The following is a 21,269-nucleotide window of genomic DNA, read 5'->3' as shown; positions in this document are numbered from 1 at the left end:
ATTAACGAGCACTTGTCGAAGGGTAAATCTGAAAGTGTTGTAAATTTGTGAAAGGACTCTTATTAAGGAGCACTTATCGAAAAATCTAAAACTTATAAACTTATAGAACGAATCTTATTAGTGAACACTTATCGAAAGTAAATTTGTAAGTGTTATAAGTTCATGGAAGGATTCTTATTAACGAGCACTTATCGAAAGTAAATCTGAAAGTGTTACAAATTTATGAGAAGATTCTTATGAACGAGCACTTATCGAAGGTAAATCTGAAAGTGTTGTAAATTTATGAAAGGACTTTTATTAAGGAGCACTTATCGAAAAATCTAAAACTTATAAACTTATAGAATGAATCTTATTAACGAACACTTATCGAAAGTAAATCTGAAAGTATTGTAAATTTATGAAAGGACTGTTATTAACGAGCGCTTATCGAAAAATCTTAAACTAATAAACTTATAGAATAGGTTTTATTAGTGAACACTTATTGAAAGTAAATTTGTGAGTGTTATAAGTTCATGGAAGGATTCTTATTAACGAGCACTTATCGAAAACTTTGAAACTGTTCTATTTATGAGCACTTATCGAATGTAAATTTAAAACTGTTGTAAACTTATGGTATGATCCTTATTAACGAGCACTTATCGAAAGTGGATCTACAACCGTTGTAAACTTGTAAAACGAATCTTATTAATGAGCACTTATCGAAAGTGAATCCAAAACTGTTGTAAACTTACGGAATGATTATCACCCAGGAATATTACCCAGTTTGATATTCCCACCCACGAAAAATATAAGGTGTCCAAATACTTATGAACTGGATTGTATGTATCTGGAAACGCCTATGGTTGAAAAGAAAGCTACTTCCATTCGAGTGACATCATGGAAGATATTTTTCACATGTTAGAGCCTCCCATATCCGAACTCCCATTATCCGTATCCTTTAGTATCCCAAAGTTCTATTGTCCGGATGTTCTCTCATCCAAATAACGTCTCATAGCGACAAATGTCACTCTATATACAGAGTGTGCCAAATAAAGTATCACGAGCTGTTTTTTCACAATCCAACGAAGACATCGACTTCATTTTTGCTATAGTTGAATGGCACAGAGGGGGGCTAATCTTTTCAGGCTGCAACAAATACTTTTTAGATAACTATTAGAGGGAAAGGGGGGAAAATGAGCTTCTCGATGCAAATGGGTCGAAGCACACTCTGTGTGTTCCATGTTCTAGTCTACCCCTCGAATCTGGACAGTGTTTGCAAAAAACTAACAACTCGAGGGAGATATTTTTCCTACGCTCTTTTCGCATTGTGCCGGACAAAGTGCTCCGGAAATCCGACAAAATGGGGGCGATATCGAGAGAATAGAACGAGTGGGGAGTTCCCTAAACTCGAGTCCCTAATTCTGATCTCAGAGCGTCCCCTGTATTATCCCGATGAAGAGTGACGCTTCTCTCGCACCAGGCTAGTCGTTTCAGATTATGTGTCTTCTATCAGCCGCTTTGATGTTTCAGTCATCCGCAAATATTCCCAGTCACCTTGAAAGGTCTCATCCCCTACTTTGGGAAACATATCAGCGCTTCTTAAACTTTCTTCGCTCGAAATCCCTCTTCTCAAACCGAAACGATCAACGACCCCCAACTTCAACGACATATACGTCACGTAAGTCATTCTTTCACGAGATCAAATTTGTGATAATAATCGCCGTAACAATACAGTTCTTATACAGGTATGGTATGCTCCAATACCTGAACATTTCAAAAATATATATATTTGATATAAATTTCTAATTCTCTGCAAAGTGGGGAGATGGTGAAGCATAGTTTACGAAACTGTGCTTCATATGAGATTAATAAACACGGAATTACGATTGGATAATAAACATTTGGTCAAGTCTGTTATAAGTGGATAAAATACACTTTGATACTTGTAAACAATAAAATATACTTTTTTATATGTTTTCTTCATTTCTGTAGCAAGTGGAGGATCAGGAACCATAGTTTAAGAGACTCTGCTCCACATGACGCAATAAACGTATTATTAATAACCCCCTTATTACAATTTCACGATAAACATTCCGTCAAGTCTGTTATAAGTGAATAAAATAAACTTTGATACTTGAAAACAATCAAAATACACTTTTTTATATATTCTCTTAATTTCTCTGACAACTGGGGGATCAGAAACCATAATTTAAGAAGCTCTGCTCCACATGACGCAATAAATGCATTATGTGCGTTATTAATAACCCCCGGATTAAGATTTCACGATAAACATTTCGTCAAGTCTGTTATAAGTGAATAAAATAAACTTTGATATTTGAAAACAATAAAAATACACTTTTTTATATATTCTCTTAATTTCTCTGACAAATGAGGGATCAGAAACCATAGTTTAAGAGACTCTGCTCCACATGACGCAATAAACGTATTATTAATAACCCCCTTATTACAATTTCACGATAAACATTCCGTCAAGTCTGTTATAAGTGAATAAAATAAACTTTGATACTTGAAAACAATCAAAATACACTTTTTTATATATTCTCTTAATTTCTCTGACAACTGGGGGATCAGAAACCATAATTTAAGAAGCTCTGCTCCACATGACGCAATAAATGCATTATGTGCGTTATTAATAACCCTCGGATTAAGATTTCACGATAAACATTTCGTCAAATCTGTTATAAGCGGATAAAATATATTTTGATACTTAAAAACAATAAAAATACACTTTTTTATATATTCTCTTAATTTCTCTGACAAATGGGGGATCAGAAACCATAGTTTAAGAGACTCTGCTCCACATGACGCAATAAACGTATTATTAATAACCCCCTTATTACAATTTCACGATAAACATTCCGTCAAGTCTGTTATAAGTGAATAAAATAAACTTTGATACTTGAAAACAATCAAAATACACTTTTTTATATATTCTCTTAATTTCTCTGACAACTGGGGGATCAGAAACCATAATTTAAGAAGCTCTGCTCCACATGACGCAATAAATGCATTATGTGCGTTATTAATAACCCTCGGATTAAGATTTCACGATAAACATTTCGTCAAATCTGTTATAAGCGGATAAAATATATTTTGATACTTAAAAACAATAAAAATACACTTTTTTATATATTCTCTTAATTTCTCTGACAAATGGGGGATCAGAAACCATAGTTTAAGAGACTCTGCTCCACATGACACAATAAACGTATTATTAATAACCCCCTTATTACAATTTCACGATAAACATTCCGTCAAGTCTGTTATAAGTGATTAAAATAAACTTTGATACTTGAAAACAATAAAATTCACTTTTTTATATATTTTCTTAATTTCTATAGCAAGTGGGGGATCAGGAACCATAGTTTAAGAGACCCTGCTCCACACTATAACGCAATAAATGCATTATTAACAGTCCCCTGATACATTGATATTGGTAAACGATAAAAATACACTGTTTACATTTTCTTTAAATCTCTGTAAAGTGGTGGTGTCAAGAGCCATAGTTTACGAGACACTGCTCCACACGACGCAACAACTTATTCACAAATAATTATTAATAAACCGTTGATTACGATTTCGCGGTAATGATTTTGACAGGACCGAGTGTTTCGAGAGTGAGACACAGAACCGCCGGCGGTTCCAGTCGCGTAAAAATTTACGTGGAATAATTTACGTCGCGTCGCACGCTCCTATTTGCGTCCTTTGGTCCAGTCGACGAGACTATACCGGCGCAATTAATTCCCCGGACGATATATAAACCGAGCGATTTGTCCCGACATTCCGCGATGGGTGGTATACACGCGTAAACGCTTGTAAGCGGCGTCGTTCGAGCGGAATCCGAGAAAACGTAAAAGCCGAGGGATCCGCGCCGGTCCGTCCGTCGACTTATATTAATGCGATCCCGGCGCCGCGAGAAAAGAAACCCCGGGAGAAAAAAAGTGTCCCGGTATCGTCGCGAGGCTCCACTTCATAATTGCTCTTCCTTAAATTAAAGAACTGTGTCGCGTTTCCCGACTGAATGATCATTTAACAAGCTGGTAACTTAAGCTCTGCGGAGAATTGAAATAAGATATATCAAATACGGATATTTATAATTTGGGAGTATTGGAATATTCGATGAAATTTATTTATCTTTGATTTGTTCGATGAATCTTTTAACAATTGTTGTTCAAGTTGTTGGTAAGTTAAGTTTTGAGGAGAATTAGAAGGATGTATTGAATATGAATTTTTACGATTTGCAAATATTGAAATATTCGATGAAATTTATTTATCTTCGATTTGTTCGATGAAAATTTTAAGAATTGTTGTTCAAGTTGTTGGTAAGTTAAGTTTTGAGGAGAATTAGAAGGATGTATTGAATATGAATTTTTACGATTTGCAAATATTGGAATATTCGATGAAATTTATTTATCTTTGATTTATTCGATGAATCTTTTAACAATTGTTGTTCAAGTTGTTGGTAAGTTAATTTTTGCAGAGAATTAGAAAGATGTATTGAATATGAATTTTTACGATTTGCAAATATTAGAATATTCGATGAAATTTATTTATCTTGATTTATTCGATGAATCTTTTAACAATTGTTGTTCAAGTTGTTGGTAAGTTAATTTTTGCAGAGAATTAGAAGGATGTATTGAATATGAATTTTTACGATTTGCAAATATTGAAGTATTCGATGAAATTTATTTACCTTCGATTTGTTCGATGAATTCTTTTTGAATATTTGTACCGAGTATTTTTTCTTAAATATCGAATAAAATTGAATACTAATTGCTTATTATTCTAAATTATTAATAAGTTAACTTTTGCAGAGAATTAAACGGATATATTAAATATGGATCTTTACAATGTGCAAATATTGGAGCAATTTATACTCGAAATTCATTTACCTTCGATTTGTTCGATGAATTCTTTTCGACAATTTGTACCGAGTATTTTTCCCAAATATCGAATAAAAATTGAGCACCTACCACTTATTGTTCCAAGTTGTTAATTTAAATTTTGCAGACAATAAAAAGATATATTAAATATGGATCTTTACAATTTGCAAATATTGGAGCAATCTCTACTCGAAATTTATTTACCTTCGATTGTTCGATGAATTCTTTTCGACAATTTGCACCGAGTATTTTTCCTTAAATATCGAATAAAATTGAGTACTAATTGCTTATTATTCCAAGTTATTAATAAGTTAATTTTTGCAGAGAATTAAACGGATATATTAAATATGAACCATTACGATTAGCAAATATTCGATGAAATTTATTCACCTTCGCTTTGTTCGATGAATTCTTTTCGACAATTTGCACCGAGTATATTTCCCAAATATCGAATAAAATCAATTACCAACCACTTGTTGTTCCATTGTGCGATAATTCCCTTATCAGAACAGTCGATCGGTTTGTAGAACGAAGGTTCGCAATTTTCGTCGACTCGGCCGCGCAAGAAAGGTGCCCCACTCTAATCCCGTGAAATCCCGGGAATTGTAAAAGACCGCTCCGTGTCCGTTAAAAGGAACAACGAGTTCCTATCGGGAACACCGAGTTCGCGCTAACGATAGTTAATTATATTTACACGGTGCTCGCGGCGCTAATGGACCTTTAGAATTTTAATTGGCCGCGATCTTATCGAGCGAACACCTTGCCCCGGGACGATTAGAGCCTTCGTAAACGACGAGAACAACTCACTTGGTCGGTGAACGATCTATCAACCGAGATGCCACGCTTCTTGGACGAGCAAACATTAATCGTCGCGAGTAGACCGTAACCGTGATCGTAGGGGATGATGTCCCTCGAGGGGTTTTTTTCTCCCCCGAAATATACCGACACGCTGCACAAATTATGTCACTCCGATCGTGTGAGACTATTCCCCCTAAAGAACGCGCGAGAATTCATTTGTAACTTCGAAGTTTCCGAAATTTCCCAAAATGTGTACAACGTGCACTCGTAACAAAATTGTTTCAGTCTGGAAAAATACTCCTTTCGTTATTTTCGTTACAATTGTTTACAAAGATTACGCTCCAGTTTGTTCTCTTCGAGTGGTAATTATCTAAGATAGCGCCAGTATCAAACTAATCGAATGCGAGTTATTCGAAGATAGCACTTCATTGTACACCTAGGGTATGTGTTTACTGTGGAGATTTCCATATGAAAATACGTGTGAATTGAAAAATTATTACGCTTGTTCCTTTGTCACGGTCTTGTTGTTTTCTTTCTCGAGATGAAAAATGTTTTTTAAAAATAGATAATCCAGTTTGACCGTGTCCCGGACCTACCTATCCGTGTAACATCCGAGCTCACCGAGATCCAAATTCAACAGAATCTGAGCTTGCTGAAACCTGAATTCAAGACGTTTCTAAAATCCCCCGGTCGATGGAACCGATTTACCATAAGTTATCGGTACGTCCCGGAAAATATCGCGCGCTACGAATGTTTTATTTATTATGTCATAAACGCGACAGAAAATACACCCGAGCGCGATGATCTATGGGTACTCCGGCATCCTCCTGAAAGCGATCCCTCTGCAATACTGTGCGAGCTGTTTCGTAAAATTGAGGACCGTTCTTCAAAAGCTCCCCGTTTCTAAACAAATTAATATCACCAACAATTTATGTCTCCTCCAGTTTCCACAAATTCTAATTTTATTCAACTGCGACCATTGAAACCGGAGCGATCTGAGAAAGCACAGTCCCACTGTGCAACTGAGAAATTCGTGTAACACGATACGAGAACGTTTACATTTTCCATACATATGGATATTATTTAATGAAAATTAGTAAAAATACCGTCCAAGGTGCACACTACCCATAGATCTACGAAACATTAATCTTAGACGTTCCGTACAATCGGGAAAAATTCCCAAATATTAGCTCTCCTTGCTACCCAAACCTCAATGTCCTCTTTGATTCTCCAGGACGTTACAGTAGATTCCAAACGAACTGCTCCTAGAAAAAGTTTCCACTTACCGGAAAATTCCTCGCGAAAAACGTCAGAAACATCGACCAAATAGTGCACTTTCCCAACAATCAGGTATCTTTCCACCCAACCCTAAAAATCCCGTTTAATCCTTTCGTATACCGAAAGAAGCCATCAGCATTGCGCGTTCAATTACCTAACTATCAGCTCGAACAGCTCGAACTGGTCGAACACCTTACAGTACAGATGCAGCACCCTCACGCAGGCCCACTTCATGCCCGGCCAGGGTGCCAAGCTCAGGTCCAGCCCGTCCTCCAGAGGACACCTGCCAATCGCTAGACTCCTCTTCAGTTCAGCGCCGGAGATCGTTGGGAATCGGTTCTTCCTGTCCAACATCGGGTTTCTCTTGCCACGAGGTGTATCCAGGGAGCCTCGTATAAGTCCCCTCTTAATCTCGGCACCGGAGAGGGTCGGGTACCTGTCCCGACGGTCCAGTGAAGCTGTCTTCCGGTAGAACTCCTTCTCCGGTACCGATGGACACCTGGCGCGCATGGTGTCCGTGATCGGTGGGCTCATGGGTCGCTTCTTCGGCTCGGGGATCTTCACCCTGATCCCCTGGGGTTCAGCGCCAGGTGTCGTAACGCAGGACACCCTGACCTCCATCTTGGGGCCCTCCTGGCTGGGTCCTTTCGGACTCATCCTGGGACCCGCGCCAGGGAGCAACTGAGGCGTCGTGTGACGCCTCTGGAGTTTGTCGTTCAGGATGAGTCGCTCGACTCCGAAACGACGATCCTCATTTCTGATCTTACGAGTCACCGATAAGTTCACCCGTCCCTCCGCGTTCCCTTCCAGTTGGCCGTTCGATCGACGTCCACGCGCGACTAACCGTTCGTGAGTCTCCTTTGTTCGTTGTTATCGTCTCACAGACACCATCGACTCGTCGACGTCATCTGAGTCATCGGGACGCAGCCCGACGCGTGAAAACGTGGAGAACGCCGCGCGCGTGCAATGTGTGCCTTTACTCGCGTCTTCGTTCGCACGTGGATTCTGGAAAATCACGCAGAAGATACTTTCTACGGATAAGAAGAGGCAATCGTTGAAGAAAAGATTGGAAAATCACCCGGAGGGCGATCGAAACGTTCTTCTAGCGTGGATAGAGAGCGATTCTAGCGTCTACCGGCACGCATCGTCTTCTGTTTAGGAATCTCGGGATTCCGTATCGTTGTAGTTCGCGCGGGAATTGCGTACTCGACGATTTGGATCGTTACAGTTACTTGAGAGCGACGAGACCGGGACCAGTTCGTTCGATAGCGGGGTGTGTGGCGATTTTTATCTCGAGTCAACAGGAATTGTGAGTCGGTGAATTAATGAGACAGCGAGGTGGATGATTTTGGCTCTTGAAACCGGGGTGAGTCTCGAAAGCAAGGTGGGTGACAATTTTGATCCCGAGTCAACAGGGATCGTGAGTCGGTGAATTAATGAGACAGCGAGGGGGATTATTTTGGCTCTTGAAACCGGAGTGACCGAGTCTCGAAAGCGGGGTGTGTGGCGATTTTTATCTCGAGTCAACAGGGATCGTGAGTCGGTGAATTAATGACACAGGGAGGGGGATGATTTTGGCTCTTGAAACCGGAGTGACCGAGTCTCGAAAGCGGGGTGTGTGGCGATTTTTATCTCGAGTCAACAGGGATCGTGAGTCGGTGAATTAATGACACAGGGAGGGGGATGATTTTGGCTCTTGAAACCGGAGTGACCGAGTCTCGAAAGCGGGGTGTGTGGCGATTTTTATCTCGAGTCAACAGGGATCGTGAGTCGGTGAATTAATGACACAGCGAAGGGGATGATTTTGATGATTTCTTGAAACCGGAGTGACCGAGTCTCGAAAGCGAGAATTACCGTACAAATTGTGCTTAATTTCCGGTCTTCGAACCGAGAACAATGATCGGGGTCTGCGAAAGCGAAAATCACTTCACGAGCTGTCCTCGATTTCGTGTACACGAATACGGGGTAACGAGCCGATCTCGGGAGCAAAGATCACCGTTCGAATTACTCTCGGTTTCGAATCTTGAATCAGGGGTAACGACCGGCTCTCGAGAGCGAAAATTACCGTCCGAGTTGTCCCCGATTTTGGACTCTTGAATCGAGGGTAAGTGGGTCTCGAAAGCGAGAACCACGCTACAGGTTGTCCTTGATTTCGAGTCCTCGATACGAGGACAACGATTCGCGGTACCGGGAAGCGAGAATTACCAGCGTAAATTATTCTCTCGATTTCGAGTCTTGAATCCGGGTTAACGACTGCGCCTTGAAAGCGGGAATTACGGATTTACCCACCGGTTCGAAATAAATATGTACGTTGGACGTGCCTGTTGCTTTTGAACTTTCTACGCGAGTTTCCACACGGTTACTCGGGAAAGAACGGGGATAATAAAACAAGAATAACGATCGCGGATCGGAAGAAGGACAACGTTTGTAGCAGTATCGCGGAATTGCAGTTTCTCGTTCGTACTTCGATCGCGGGCGGAGTTTATAATTCGCGGCTGAATGGAGGTCGGTAGTTTGTTTGATTATCTACGAACGGTCTCCGGAAAAATGATTACGAATAGACGCGAACGGACCGACGGGCATAGTCATCTCTCGACGCGTACGCGCATGGTTGGATTTATTTTCATTGCGGAAATCGGCACGGTTCACGAAGTCGCTTGGTTATTTATAGGGACGAGGATCATCCTCGCGGTAGCCCAGGCTATCGAGCAGCGTGAAAAAAAATACACGGGGGTTGGTGAAGGAAAGGTCGAGTCGCGTTTCAAAAGGAACCTGGTCCTTTCGATCGATCTTCTCGATGATTGAACCGAACGACTACGGATCCTAATTTTCTTCAAGAAAAAGAGAGCCGAATAACAGGGACAGTTTACTCTTTTGTTCGTGACACTGTTCGAAAGTATCTTTCGTAGCACGATCGACGAAATGAGGATAAAAAAAGAAATAAGTAGAAATAATTCTCCTTACGTGAAATAATTTTGAGGGAAGATATAAGTGAAAGTGATTTTTCCTGCAGGAAATAATTCTGAGTAAAAAAATAAGTGTTGTAACAAGAGTATAATATTTATTCGATCGAGAAGTCGAGGATGCACCGTGATGCAAGACAGATGACACTGTTCAAGCCTTTTATCTGATACGATTCTTTCCGTAAACGTTTTCTTTTATACTTTCTCTTTGTTTTTCCACGCGGAATCACTATCTTCCCTATCACCCATTACGAAACGTCCAGTACATCGAGTTCTAAATAAATAAAACGTTTATCATTCCTGGAACACTCCACCGGGCACTCAAATTTTTCTTTCCAGACTTTCGTTCAATAAACGAACGTCTATCGGGGAAGGAAAAAAAAATTAAAAAAACAGTGTTACGTATGGTTGATGATAATCGACAATAATCTCTATCCGAGTATAAAGACTTCGAACTATCCATTCGACGCGATATGTTCGATACGGTGTTCTCGGGGTCGAACCGAAGCAGTGAAATCGGAGTGCTGTACGTTGTCGCTGCGAGATTATCTTGATAAATTCGACACGGGAGATAACGGGACAAAAGTAGTTGGCCAGTCTTTCTTTCCATCGTGCCCTATCGACCGGCTCGTATTTCGAGAAAAACGTATTGGACGCGCACGTGAGTAGATATGTACGCGCACCGATGTTGTCGAACTCGCTTTCAATTTTTATTTTAAGTTTCCGACCAATTTGAAATCGTTATTCTTCGTTCGATCGAGTACGTGAAGCTACAGCCCATGAGAGTTCGAGCTACGGGTAGAACTATTCGAATAATTCAATAGTTGAGTATTTTACAAGTATTCGAATACTGTGAATATGTATTCAAATGTCGAAACTATTTGAACAGTATTCAAATGGAGCATTGGTAATAGTATTCGAATAGTACTCAAGTATTTGAATAATACTCGAATAGTGTTCAAGCATTTGGATAGTACTCGAGTATTTGAATAGTACTCAAGTATTTGGGTAGTACCCAAGTATTTGAATAGTATTCGAATAGTACACAAATATTTGAATAGAATTCGAATAGTGCTCGAGTATTTGGATAGTAATCAAATAGTACTGAAACATTTGAATAGTATTCGAATAGTACTCAAGTATTTGAATAGTATTCGAATAGTACACAAATATTTGAATAGTATTCGAATAGTGCTCAAGTATTTGGATAGTAATCAAATAGTACACAAACATTTGAAGTCAAACATAGTGTTCGAATAGTGCTCAAGTATTTGAAAAGTATTCGAATAGTACTCAAGTATTTGAATAGTACTCAAGTATTTTAATAAAATTGGAATAGTACTCAAGTATTTGGGTAGTGATCAACTAGTACTCAAGTATTTGAATAGTGTTCGAATGGTATTCAAGTATTTGGATAGTAATCGAATAGTACTCGAGTATTTTAATAGTATTCGAGTAGTACTCAAGTATTTAGGTAGTGATCAACTAGTACTCAAATATTTGGATAGTAATCGAATAATACTCAAGTATTTGAACAGTATTCATCAATATTGCGAATAATCTCTATCCATCATCAGTGCACAAAATATTCGAATACTCGAACTACTCGAATAGTGGTGAAATAGTCGAACACTCGAGTAACACATTTCATTAGAATGGTCAATTACTCGACTCACATTTCTCAAATATTCGAATCACCCAACTCATCGAGTACTCTCGAAAACGAAAAAATTCGAACAGTTCCAGATCCAACCCGAACGCGCTCCGCGCGTGCGTGTTCACGATTGATCGATCGATCGATTACCCACGAATTTCCCGAGCCACCCTCCGGGGCTGCCAAGAACGCATCGATATGAATTTCGATCGTCGGCCGGCCATTTCGCAGCTCGAACGTATAAATAACGCGTTGGACGAGCGTTCACGGTGAGCAACTACATGTACACGCTCGCGAGGAACGCGCGCGCGGACACAAAATTGACGCAAGCGAAAAGGAAGAAGCTAATAACGTTCGATGCGCCCGTGCGTCTCGCTTCGTGCATTAATGACTGAATTTCTATCGAGGCTCGCGACGACGACACCGAAACGACCATCCGATCTTTCCTACCATTTCTGTGACCACGTTACCTGGAAACCCGGCTATATTCCGTCGCAGGTGAATCATCGCTACGAGACGGGACAGGGAAAGGGAAAGGACAGAGGTCGGGGCTCAGTTAGTCAGTCACAGAATTGCACCCAGGCGAATTCGTTTGCCAGGAATACGATCTAAAAGCTCGTTCGAGGGGCGAATCAACGCTCGAGAGAAAAACGAACGATAACCGCCGCGCGTGAATCATCGTCGCGCGCTCCGCGTCGAAGAGGCACGAGGCGCGAACACGTGAATCTTCGCGATACAGGACTCGAAAGAATTCGATGAAAGTTCGAGTGACGTCGAGCTGTCGTCTAGATCCCCGGACCTCGACGAAACGATCGCGATTGTCGCGCGATCTCGTGGCTCGTAACCCTCGGTTTAACCTGCGGCTGGGTCTTTTCTGACCCGGGGGAGTTTTACCCGATCGTACCGTCAGTGTACGAGTTTCTTTGGAAATTAACAATGGTACGATGAAATGGTAGAATTTTTATACGGAAGATTTGCGCGAAATCTAGTTACGGGTCCTTTTGGACCCACGCGCGGTCTGGACGGTGTCGCTAGGGTTAACGTCTACGAGGTAGGGGTTTGAGAACCGTCTGAACAACTTTTACGGAGGAAAAGAAATTAATATGTGGATTTATCGACGAGTAATTGTATTTATTAAATTTTTTTTTTTCGAATTAAGTAGCAAAAGTCTTACTGGTGCAACGAGGGTTAACGCCTACGAGGTAGGGGTTTGAGGACTCTCGAAACAGCGACCTTTCACAAAGGAAGAAACATTCCTGCGTGGATTCATCGACGAGTAATTGTATTTATTAAAGATTTTTTTTTTTTTTATTTTTTTTTTTCGAATCAAGTAGCAACAGTTTCGTGTCAACCAAGGATACAAGTTTCTCCGCGCGTTCACGCGCGGATGTACTTCGACAAAATCGTCTATTTATAGTTGAAAAAATTCTGGTGGCGCTTGGCAGGGTATAAATAAATATACGCGCAAAGTTCGAAACTGACACGTACGATAGTTACCTCGGGGAAAAAATTCTCGACCGTCGCACGATTTCTTTTTCTCTTTTTTTTTTGCCCCGTTACTCCGAAACTCGACAGGCGTCCGAGCCGAAGATTCCGCGGCGAGGTGGTATCTGGCCATTTATCGGGAAAAATCGGTGCCGGGGTTATTTATAGGGCGGGAAAATTGTCCCGCGAAGGCAGTGACAGGTGTCAAGGGACGAAAGAAAGACGGCAGGAAGCTTTCGCGCCGCGGACAACACGTCCAGCCGGTAAGCCGAGCTAACTATCGCGATCGGACGGCGCGGCTAATGGCTATTAATTAGATAAATGCTCGCTATATTAAGCGCCAGTGATGCTCGTCGTTCGAAATAGCTCACGTCGCGGGATAACACGCAGTTTCGCGTTGTTTCGTCTCCTCCTCCTACTCCTCCTACTCCTCCTCTTCCCCCCACCCCTTCCAACGGCAAGAGCGCGTTTCGTTTATCGGTTATCATCAACGAGCGCACAAGGGGTTGTTTATCGACGCTCGTCGCCTCTCGAGTTTTACATCCGACCAAAATTTTGGTTTTTAAACACACGTTCGGACTGTACCGATCGAATGAAAATGAAAAACTAAGGAGAAGAATGCTTGTACGCGATTCGACGGAAGCTGGATGGGCGAATGTAGCGATGGAGTCGCGATGTAGGCGAATTTTGATCCCGGACCGACACGACTGGAGACCAAGAGAGTGAAACCGACGCGACTGGAGAGCAACAGGGTGATACCGACGCGAGTGGGGGGATTTTGATCAATTTTTTTGAAAATTTACACGACGACTAGTGAAATTCATGATTGGAGGACATTTTGTGTACAGACCGATGTTACCGGGGGAATTTTGTTCAGTTTTTCCGAAAGATTGTAAGAATATTCAATAATTTCTTCGTACGTGGTCTAAAGGACGCTAGACAGCCAAGTGTACGATCGAATTCTCGATCGGTAGAAATATCGTTCGCGGACCGATGTGACTGGAGAACCGATCCAAACCGACACGACCGATCTCGCTTAATTTTCCCGGGAAAATTTCACCCCAATAGTTTCTTCCGTATATGATTTACAAGACATCAGATACGTACAACTAAATTCACGATCGGAGCAAATATTATTCGCGGACCGATGCGACTGGAGAACCGATCCAAACCGACACGACCGATCTCGCTTAATTTTCCCGGGAAAATTGCTCCCCGATAGTTTCTTCCGTATGTGATTTACAAGACGTCAGATACGTACAACTAAATCCACAATCTGAGCAAATATTATTCGCGGACCGATGCGACTGGAGAACCGACCCAAACCAACACGACCGATCTCGCTTAATTTTCCCGGGAAAATTTCACCCCGATAGTTTCTTCCGTATATGATTTACAAGACGTCAGATACGTACAACTAAATCCACAATCTGAGCAAATATTATTCGCGGACCGATGCGACTGGAGAGCAACCGATCCAAACCAACGCGACTGGAGGGTCCAATCTCTTAAAAATCACCCGACTTGAAAACCTTCTCCCAGGGTAAATGTTCTCAACCGTGACTCCAACTCCGTCGCGCATCTAGTTTCAATGGCCCCTAGAAATCGAAGATTCGATTTCCAGCGGGTGGCGGTCTGTATCGTCTCCACCGACACGTGGGTACACAGAAGCACAGATTCACAACGCGAACGGTGCCACGGGGGGAGAAAGAACACGCGTAGCTCGCTCTAGTCCACGGGGAACGTGGCGCGGTGATACACGATCTACCGACGTGGAAAAAGAAACAAGGACGATTCACGCGGGAGATTCGAAATCACGACGGGCGTGTGGCCACCCGCGGTTGAGTGCATTCGCAGAAGGAGCGTACTTCAAACTGGCGCCATGAGATTCGACCGGGGACGTAGAGGTAGGTGTGTACCTCTGTGGTCGTAATACCGGGTAGCACGGGAAACAGCGAGCGGTGGCGCAGGCGCGTGGATCCCTCGGTTGTCGTCGAAAAGCTCCGACACCGAAGCTCCCACCTTGTCGTCGGATTGCAACCGAGACGAGTGGAATTAGAAGCGGGACGCGGCGCGCGTCTTGGTGATCCGCCGCGACTCACCCCGCCACCAGCGTCGTCGCGGTCCTCGAGCGTCCCCCTTGATCGACGACGACGACGACGCCCTCCGTGAAACACTAACAACGGAGGGACGGTCCCGACCGTTTTTTTTTCTTTCTTTCTTTCTTTCTTTCTTTTCTTTCTTTTTTTTTTTTTTTTACTTTTTTCCATAGCTCCCTTCGAGCCCTCTTCCGCGTCAGCAGGACGCGAACGAGCGTGAGATAAAGGGACAACCGGGAATTCGATTCAAAGGCGGATAAGATATTGCATCGCGCTTCAGTGGAGACCCGTGATTTGTTGGATCGTAGTTTTTGTTTCTTCTCTCGAGGAGATTTTCCACGATATAGTGGAAAGGACGAGTAGGAGATCGAGACGTTTGGAAGTTGGACCCTCTGTAGGCTTAATGCTGTTTCTATTGTACTTTCAATGGATTGTTGAGTTAGGAACATGGGTTTCGTATATTTTGGACCATGTGCAGTGTTTTCAATGGTTTGTAAAGTTGAAAATAAATGTTTCGTATATTTTGGGCAGTATAAACGTCATGGTTATTCTCTTTGGACGAAGAAATATTTCCTCGGTACTTGCAATGGATTGTTGAGTTAAGAACGAGGGTTTCGTATGTTTGGGACCATGTGCAGTGTTTTCGATGGTTTGTAAAGTTGAAAACAAAAGTTTCGTATATTTTGGGCAATATAAACGTCATGGTTATTCTCTTTGGGCGAAGAAATATTTCCTCGGTACTTGCAATAGATTGTTGAGTTAAGAACGAGGATTTCGTATATTTTGGACAATGTGTAACAGTGCTTCCGATGGTTTGTAAAGTTAGGGCAATATAAACGCCAAGATGATCCCTTCGTTGGATTATAAAGTTAGAAACAAGAGGACCGTTTATTTGAGAGAATATAATATATGGAACTGTTGTTTTTAAGTTTATAATCCAGTGAAAGGATTGAAGAAACTTCGCACACCTCCTTGAAGGACTCGTCCTTCCTGTTATTATTATCATTATTATTATTACGCTCTTCAAACTTTTCCTTTCTTTTATCTATTCGCACACTTCCTTGGAGGACTCGTCCTTCCTGTTATTCTTATCATCGTTATTATTATGGTACTCAAACTTTTCTTTTCTTTTGTTCGTTATACTTCTTTGAAAAATTTATTTATCCTGTTATTATTATTTTTATTATTACCGTGACTCTCAAACTTTTTCTTTTTATAATCTATCTACACACTTATTTGAAAAATTTGTTTATCCTGTTATTATTATTTTTATTATTACCGTGGCTATCAAATTTTTTCTTTTTATAATCTATCTATACACTTATTTGATAAATTTATTTATCCTGCTATTATTATTTTTATTATTGGGGTGGGTCTCAAACTTTTTCTTTTTATAATCTATCTACACACTTATTTGAAAAATTTGTTTATCCTGTTATTATTATTTTTATTATTACCGTGGCTCTCAAACTTTTCCTTTTTATAATCTATCTATACACTTATTTGAAAAATTTGTTTATTCTGTTATTATTATTTTTATTATTGAGGTAGCTCTCAAACTTTTTCTTTTTTATAATCTATCCATACACTTATATGGAAAATTTATTATTATTATTTTTCTTATTATTGTAGCTCTCAAACTTTTCCTTTTTACAATCCATCCATAAACTTCTTTGGAAAACTCATCCTTCCTAGTATAAGGATTTAAATTTTTCTTCTCATTATCTATCCATACACTTATTTGTTGAATTTGTCCTTTCTATTATTATTATTTTTATTTTTCCTTTTTACAATCCATCCATATACTTCTTTGGAAAACTCGTCCTTCCTATTATTATTATCGTGTCTTTCAAACATTTTTTTTTTACAATCCATCCATACACTTCTTTGGAAAACTCGTCCTTCTTATTATTATTTTTATTATTATCGTAACTCTCAAACTTTCCCTTTTTACAATCCATCCGTACATTTATTTCGAAAACTCGTCCTTCCTATTTTTATTATTATTTTTCTTATCATTATGGCTCTCAAACTTCTCCTTTTCATACCCTGTACATACAATTATTTGTAAGACTCGTCCTTCCACAATAATAATAATTATTATAGCCAGCTGTGAATCGATAGGAGCGCCCCCGCTGAATAGAAATCGTCGAGCGTGTAAATCGCAATGTAAAACGACGCCGCGGCATTTCGCTGTGCTCGTTAACGCGCATGTTCGACTCGACGGAATCAGCAGTTTCGATTACGTAAATCGAGACGTGTTCGCGACGTTCGTGCACCTTTAGCGGAAAAAGTTTCGAACCCGCAAATCGTTCCGGTTCGACCGGTACAGGAAGACGCGTTTACGTCCCAGCGAGCTGAAATATTGGCACCGCGTGAAAGCTACCATTTTCTTCTAACGCGTGTAACACGGTGCACCGTGTTTGGGGAACCCAACCATGTCGAACACTTCTTATTACGAGCATTAATATCCACTCGGATCGCTAACCTTTCGATACAATGGGGTGTACGAGGAAAAATGAACTCCACGAGCGAGTACCAAACGAACATAAGATATTCTTTACCTAAATTCTATATCTATATGAAACACTTCGACAAAATCGAATAACGTTATTTGGCAGAAACGAATTATTCTATGAATTTATATTTTTTTTCTTATGACAAGGGCATAGGAAACACTCGAAAAGAACTATAAATACTAAGTTTCTTTTCAAAATAAACATTTTAAATCTCGACAGAAAAATGAAATACATTATCGATAACCGAGATCAATTATTCCTCTTTCGATCCTACTAAATACTCGGTTCGTTTCTCTATTGTTATTGTACAAAAATAAAATCAAATATTGGGTTGTTCGGAAAGTCGTTTCGTTCTTTTGGTGGAAATGAAACACGATTTTTTTAGAGTGTATAAATATTCTATTGAATTATATATTCTCCATTTTGGAAAACGAAATGACTTTCCAAACAACCTGATGCACTATCCTCTCCGAATAACAACCATTCAATACATTCGAGGATGCTCAGAGTATTACAAATTCGAATACATTACACTCAATTCGGACGTCATCGATTCGTCGGGCGTATGTATTCGACAATAAGGATACTTCCAACAATATTTGTCAGGTAATAACTTATTACCGATAACAAATAAAAATCGAACAATCGATAGAAAAATTTCGTATCACTCCAGCCATACGATGTTTGCAAACACTGTTGCAAATACAATCTGCAACTCGGGAGCATAGTTAAACAATCATCCAACAATATTTCCTCGTAAATAAAGCCCGAAATGACAAAACATTACTAAAAATGTTCTTCTTCTCGCCTAAATTTACACGATACACGCGCGTGCAGATACAATCTGCAACTCGGGAGCATAGTTAAACAATCATCCAACAATATTTCCTCGTAAACAAAACCCGAAATGACAAAACATTACTAAAAATGTTCTTCTTCTCGCCTAAATTTACACGGTACACGCGCGTGCAGATACAATCTGCAACCCGGGAATATAGTTAAACAATCATCTAACAATATTTCCTCGTAAATAAAATCCGAGATGACAAAACATTACTAAAAATGTTCTTCTTGTGGCCTAAATTTACACGGTGCACGCGCGTACAGATACAATCTGCAACCTAGGAGCATAGTTAAACAATCATCCAACAATATTTTCGCGTAAACAAAACCCGAGATGACAAAACATTACTAAAAATGTTCTTCTTGTGCCCTAAATTTACACGGTGCACGCGCGTGCAGATACAATCTGCAACCCGGGAGCATAGTTAAACAATCATCCAACAATATTTTCTCGTAAATAAAATCCGAGATGAGAAAACGTTAGTAAAAATGTTCTTCTTCTCGCCTAAATTTACACAGTGCCCGCGCGTGCAACGAATCCCGCGCCCCACCCCGTGCGACAGCTCGCGCAGCTCGTGCCTGTCACGCAGTGGTGCAAGTGACGAACGTTTTCCAGCGCTGTTGCAGTCACAGCGGAAGATTGCGCGGCAACGTAGTCGTCGGAGGTAATGCGCGTTAAACGTCGCGCGGCCGTCGCTGCTATTAGGGCGCGTTTCGCGAGAAGCTACTCGTCCGTTCGACTTTAATTATCGTCATTATTATTTACACCGCGCGGACGTGGTTTCACCGCGTCGACGCGGAAGAGACGCGCCGCGACGAGTTATCTCCGTGCTTCTTCTTCTTCATCTCTCTTTTCGTTTTTTTTTTTATTTTATTTCTTTTTCTTCTTTTTTTGAGAGAGAGAATCTCGTTGGTAAAAGGTGCCACGAGTTAGTCGCTCGCGAGATACGAGTTAGTATTGCGGGTTGAAGGCATCTCTAACGCCCAGAAGTTTTTTTTTTTTCTTTTTGGTTGTTTTTCTCGAGAAAAAGAGAGAAAGAGAGAAAGAGAGAAAGAGAGAAAGAGAGAGTCTCGACAAGCGTAAAAGGCAGCGTTGCGCGGTCGATTTTGTTTGAACAACAAAACGAAATAATTTCCATACCGGTCCGACTCCAGCGGAAGGTGAAGGATTAATCAGGGAACCGGACGCGCCGCGTCGTGCGGTCTTTTTTAGGTCTCCTTTCAATCGCGCGTCTCGTTACGTCAGACGCGAGGTGAACGCACCCAGAATTTCATGCCCGGTTTCCATTAGAAACCTGGAGGGATCTGTCGCGGACATTTTTCGCCCCGCTTTACGTAAGAGGGTACACCACACACGCGTGTCTAATGGCGCGAAATCTCGAGGGAACGTTGCGCAGAAATTATCCCGCGAAAGCGTGACGCAACGCGAGCGACGAAATTTTGGCATGGTCCTCGACGGGACGTCGGGACGCGCAACACGGTCTGTCGTAAACACGCGTTCGTTTTTGGATTTTCTCCCCCACCCCTTGCCCTCGACGACTCAACGAAAGTCCGCCCACGAAAGTTTCCACCAATCGCGAGCAATCTTCCGACGAAGATTTCGTAACGGGGTCTGAGATGATTTTTTTTTTTTAAATAGTGTATTAAATGGAAATTTCTCGGGTCGCTTAATAATTGTACAGAGATGAGAATTTGTTGGGTGAATTCAAAAACAATCGAGTTATTAATATCTCGACGATGTAGGAGAATATTACGCCTCGTCTGGTATTTGGAAAAATAGAGAGTATTGTTTTGTGTGAGAGTAGCTTTCGTCGGAGTTAGAAGGAATTGAGTATAGTACCGTATTTGAATATTAAAATATTCGATTAGTATTTGAATTATATTTTCTAAGTATTCGAATGATATTTGAATTGTGCACTCTGAGTGTTCGAATGGTATTCAAATTGTATACTCTGAGTGTTTGAATGGTATTCGAATTGTGTACTCTGAGTATTTGAATGGTATTCGAATTGTGTACTCTGAATATTTGAATGGTATTCGAATTGTGTACTCTGAGTATTTGAATGGTCTTCGAATTATGTACTATAAGTATTCGAATGGTATTCGAATTATGTACTATGAGTGTTCGAACGGTATTCGAATGGTATTCGAAATATATACTCTGAGTATTCGAATAGTATTCAAATTATATAGTCTAAGTATTCAAATCATCGAAATGTTTGAAAATTCAAAGAAAAATTCGGCAAGTTGTCCCACTCCTAATCTCTAACAAGGCATTCATTCCGTCAAACCCATTTCTGATCGACAATTCGCGATCATCTTCAAAACTGCCAAAAAAAACACAGTATCACAAAGTACGAGCGTACTATATACTGGATGAAATAGAAATCCATATACAGGCTGTCCCAAGTTTTAGTATTCAAGCTTCAGTCAGTGTACTCTACAGAATTGACTAAGAAAACCAATTACGTGAATTTAAATTTTAAAGCTTTATTAATAACGTGTAAGAAAAACAAAGAATAAAAACAGAGTATCAACCGACACACGAGTCACAGTAATATTTAGAAAACTCTTGGAAATTTCCGTTAGTCGTTGATTAAGAATAAAAAGGACTGTACTCCGAATTAAATTCGAAAACTCGTTACCACTGCTTTTGTTATTACTGGGTGTATTATTAGACCAAATTCTCGCGTTTCAAACCCGACGAGAATAGCGTTATTAGTAATAATTTGATAAAAGTGACATGT

The 21,269-nt window shown here is 40.6% G+C and overlaps 2 protein-coding genes and 1 long non-coding RNA gene across 12 annotated transcripts in view; 1 reads left to right on the top strand and 2 right to left on the bottom strand.

Moving 5' to 3' along the window:
• Positions 1–21,269, bottom strand: part of Lmpt (four and a half LIM domains protein limpet) — a 226,708-nt gene that overhangs the window by 80,418 nt on the left and 125,021 nt on the right. Inside the window, exon 1 of one of the 6 annotated variants that reach the window (XM_076321149.1) lies at positions 7,114–7,812. The exons of the other annotated variants lie outside the window; for them this stretch is intronic. Coding sequence (XP_076177264.1) covers positions 7,114–7,616 — 503 coding nt within the window. The 5' untranslated portion in view covers positions 7,617–7,812. Of the gene's footprint in view, positions 1–7,113; positions 7,813–21,269 lie in introns of those variants that run through there. 6 annotated transcript variants of the gene reach the window in all.
• LOC143151848 (uncharacterized) overlaps positions 1–21,269 on the top strand; it is a 54,786-nt gene that overhangs the window by 32,451 nt on the left and 1,066 nt on the right. The window lies entirely within an intron of this gene.
• LOC143151769 (uncharacterized) lies at positions 7,826–21,265 on the bottom strand. 5 transcript variants are annotated; one of them, XR_012993425.1, is made up of 2 exons: positions 14,323–14,468; positions 7,826–7,964 (listed from the first exon to the last, which is right to left on the bottom strand). XR_012993425.1 is itself a non-coding variant. In XM_076321233.1 (2 exons), exon 1 carries the CDS (start codon positions 10,530–10,532, stop codon positions 10,197–10,199), a length of 336 nt encoding a protein of 111 aa, XP_076177348.1. In that variant the 5' UTR covers positions 10,533–10,682; the 3' UTR covers positions 7,837–7,964; positions 9,249–10,196. The 5 variants fall into 5 exon arrangements, 2 of the variants coding, with proteins under 2 accessions (XP_076177348.1, XP_076177338.1); XM_076321233.1 differs by lacking the exon at positions 14,323–14,468 and adding an exon at positions 9,249–10,682 and having other exon boundaries at positions 7,837–7,964; XR_012993424.1 differs by lacking the exon at positions 14,323–14,468 and adding an exon at positions 14,477–14,974 and having other exon boundaries at positions 7,869–7,964.

This window comes from Ptiloglossa arizonensis, chromosome 1 (assembly GCF_051014685.1).
Source record: "Ptiloglossa arizonensis isolate GNS036 chromosome 1, iyPtiAriz1_principal, whole genome shotgun sequence".
NCBI classification, from domain to species: Eukaryota; Metazoa; Arthropoda; class Insecta; order Hymenoptera; family Colletidae; genus Ptiloglossa; species Ptiloglossa arizonensis.
The sequence above is the reverse complement of the archived record's forward strand: the minus strand, read 5'-3'. Positions and strand labels throughout refer to the sequence as shown.

Excerpts from the sequence above, each read along its gene's own strand:
- LOC143151769 (XM_076321223.1), bottom strand. The coding sequence starts at position 16,166 with ATGATAATAATAACAGGAAGGACGAGTCCTTCAAGGAGGTGTGCGAAG.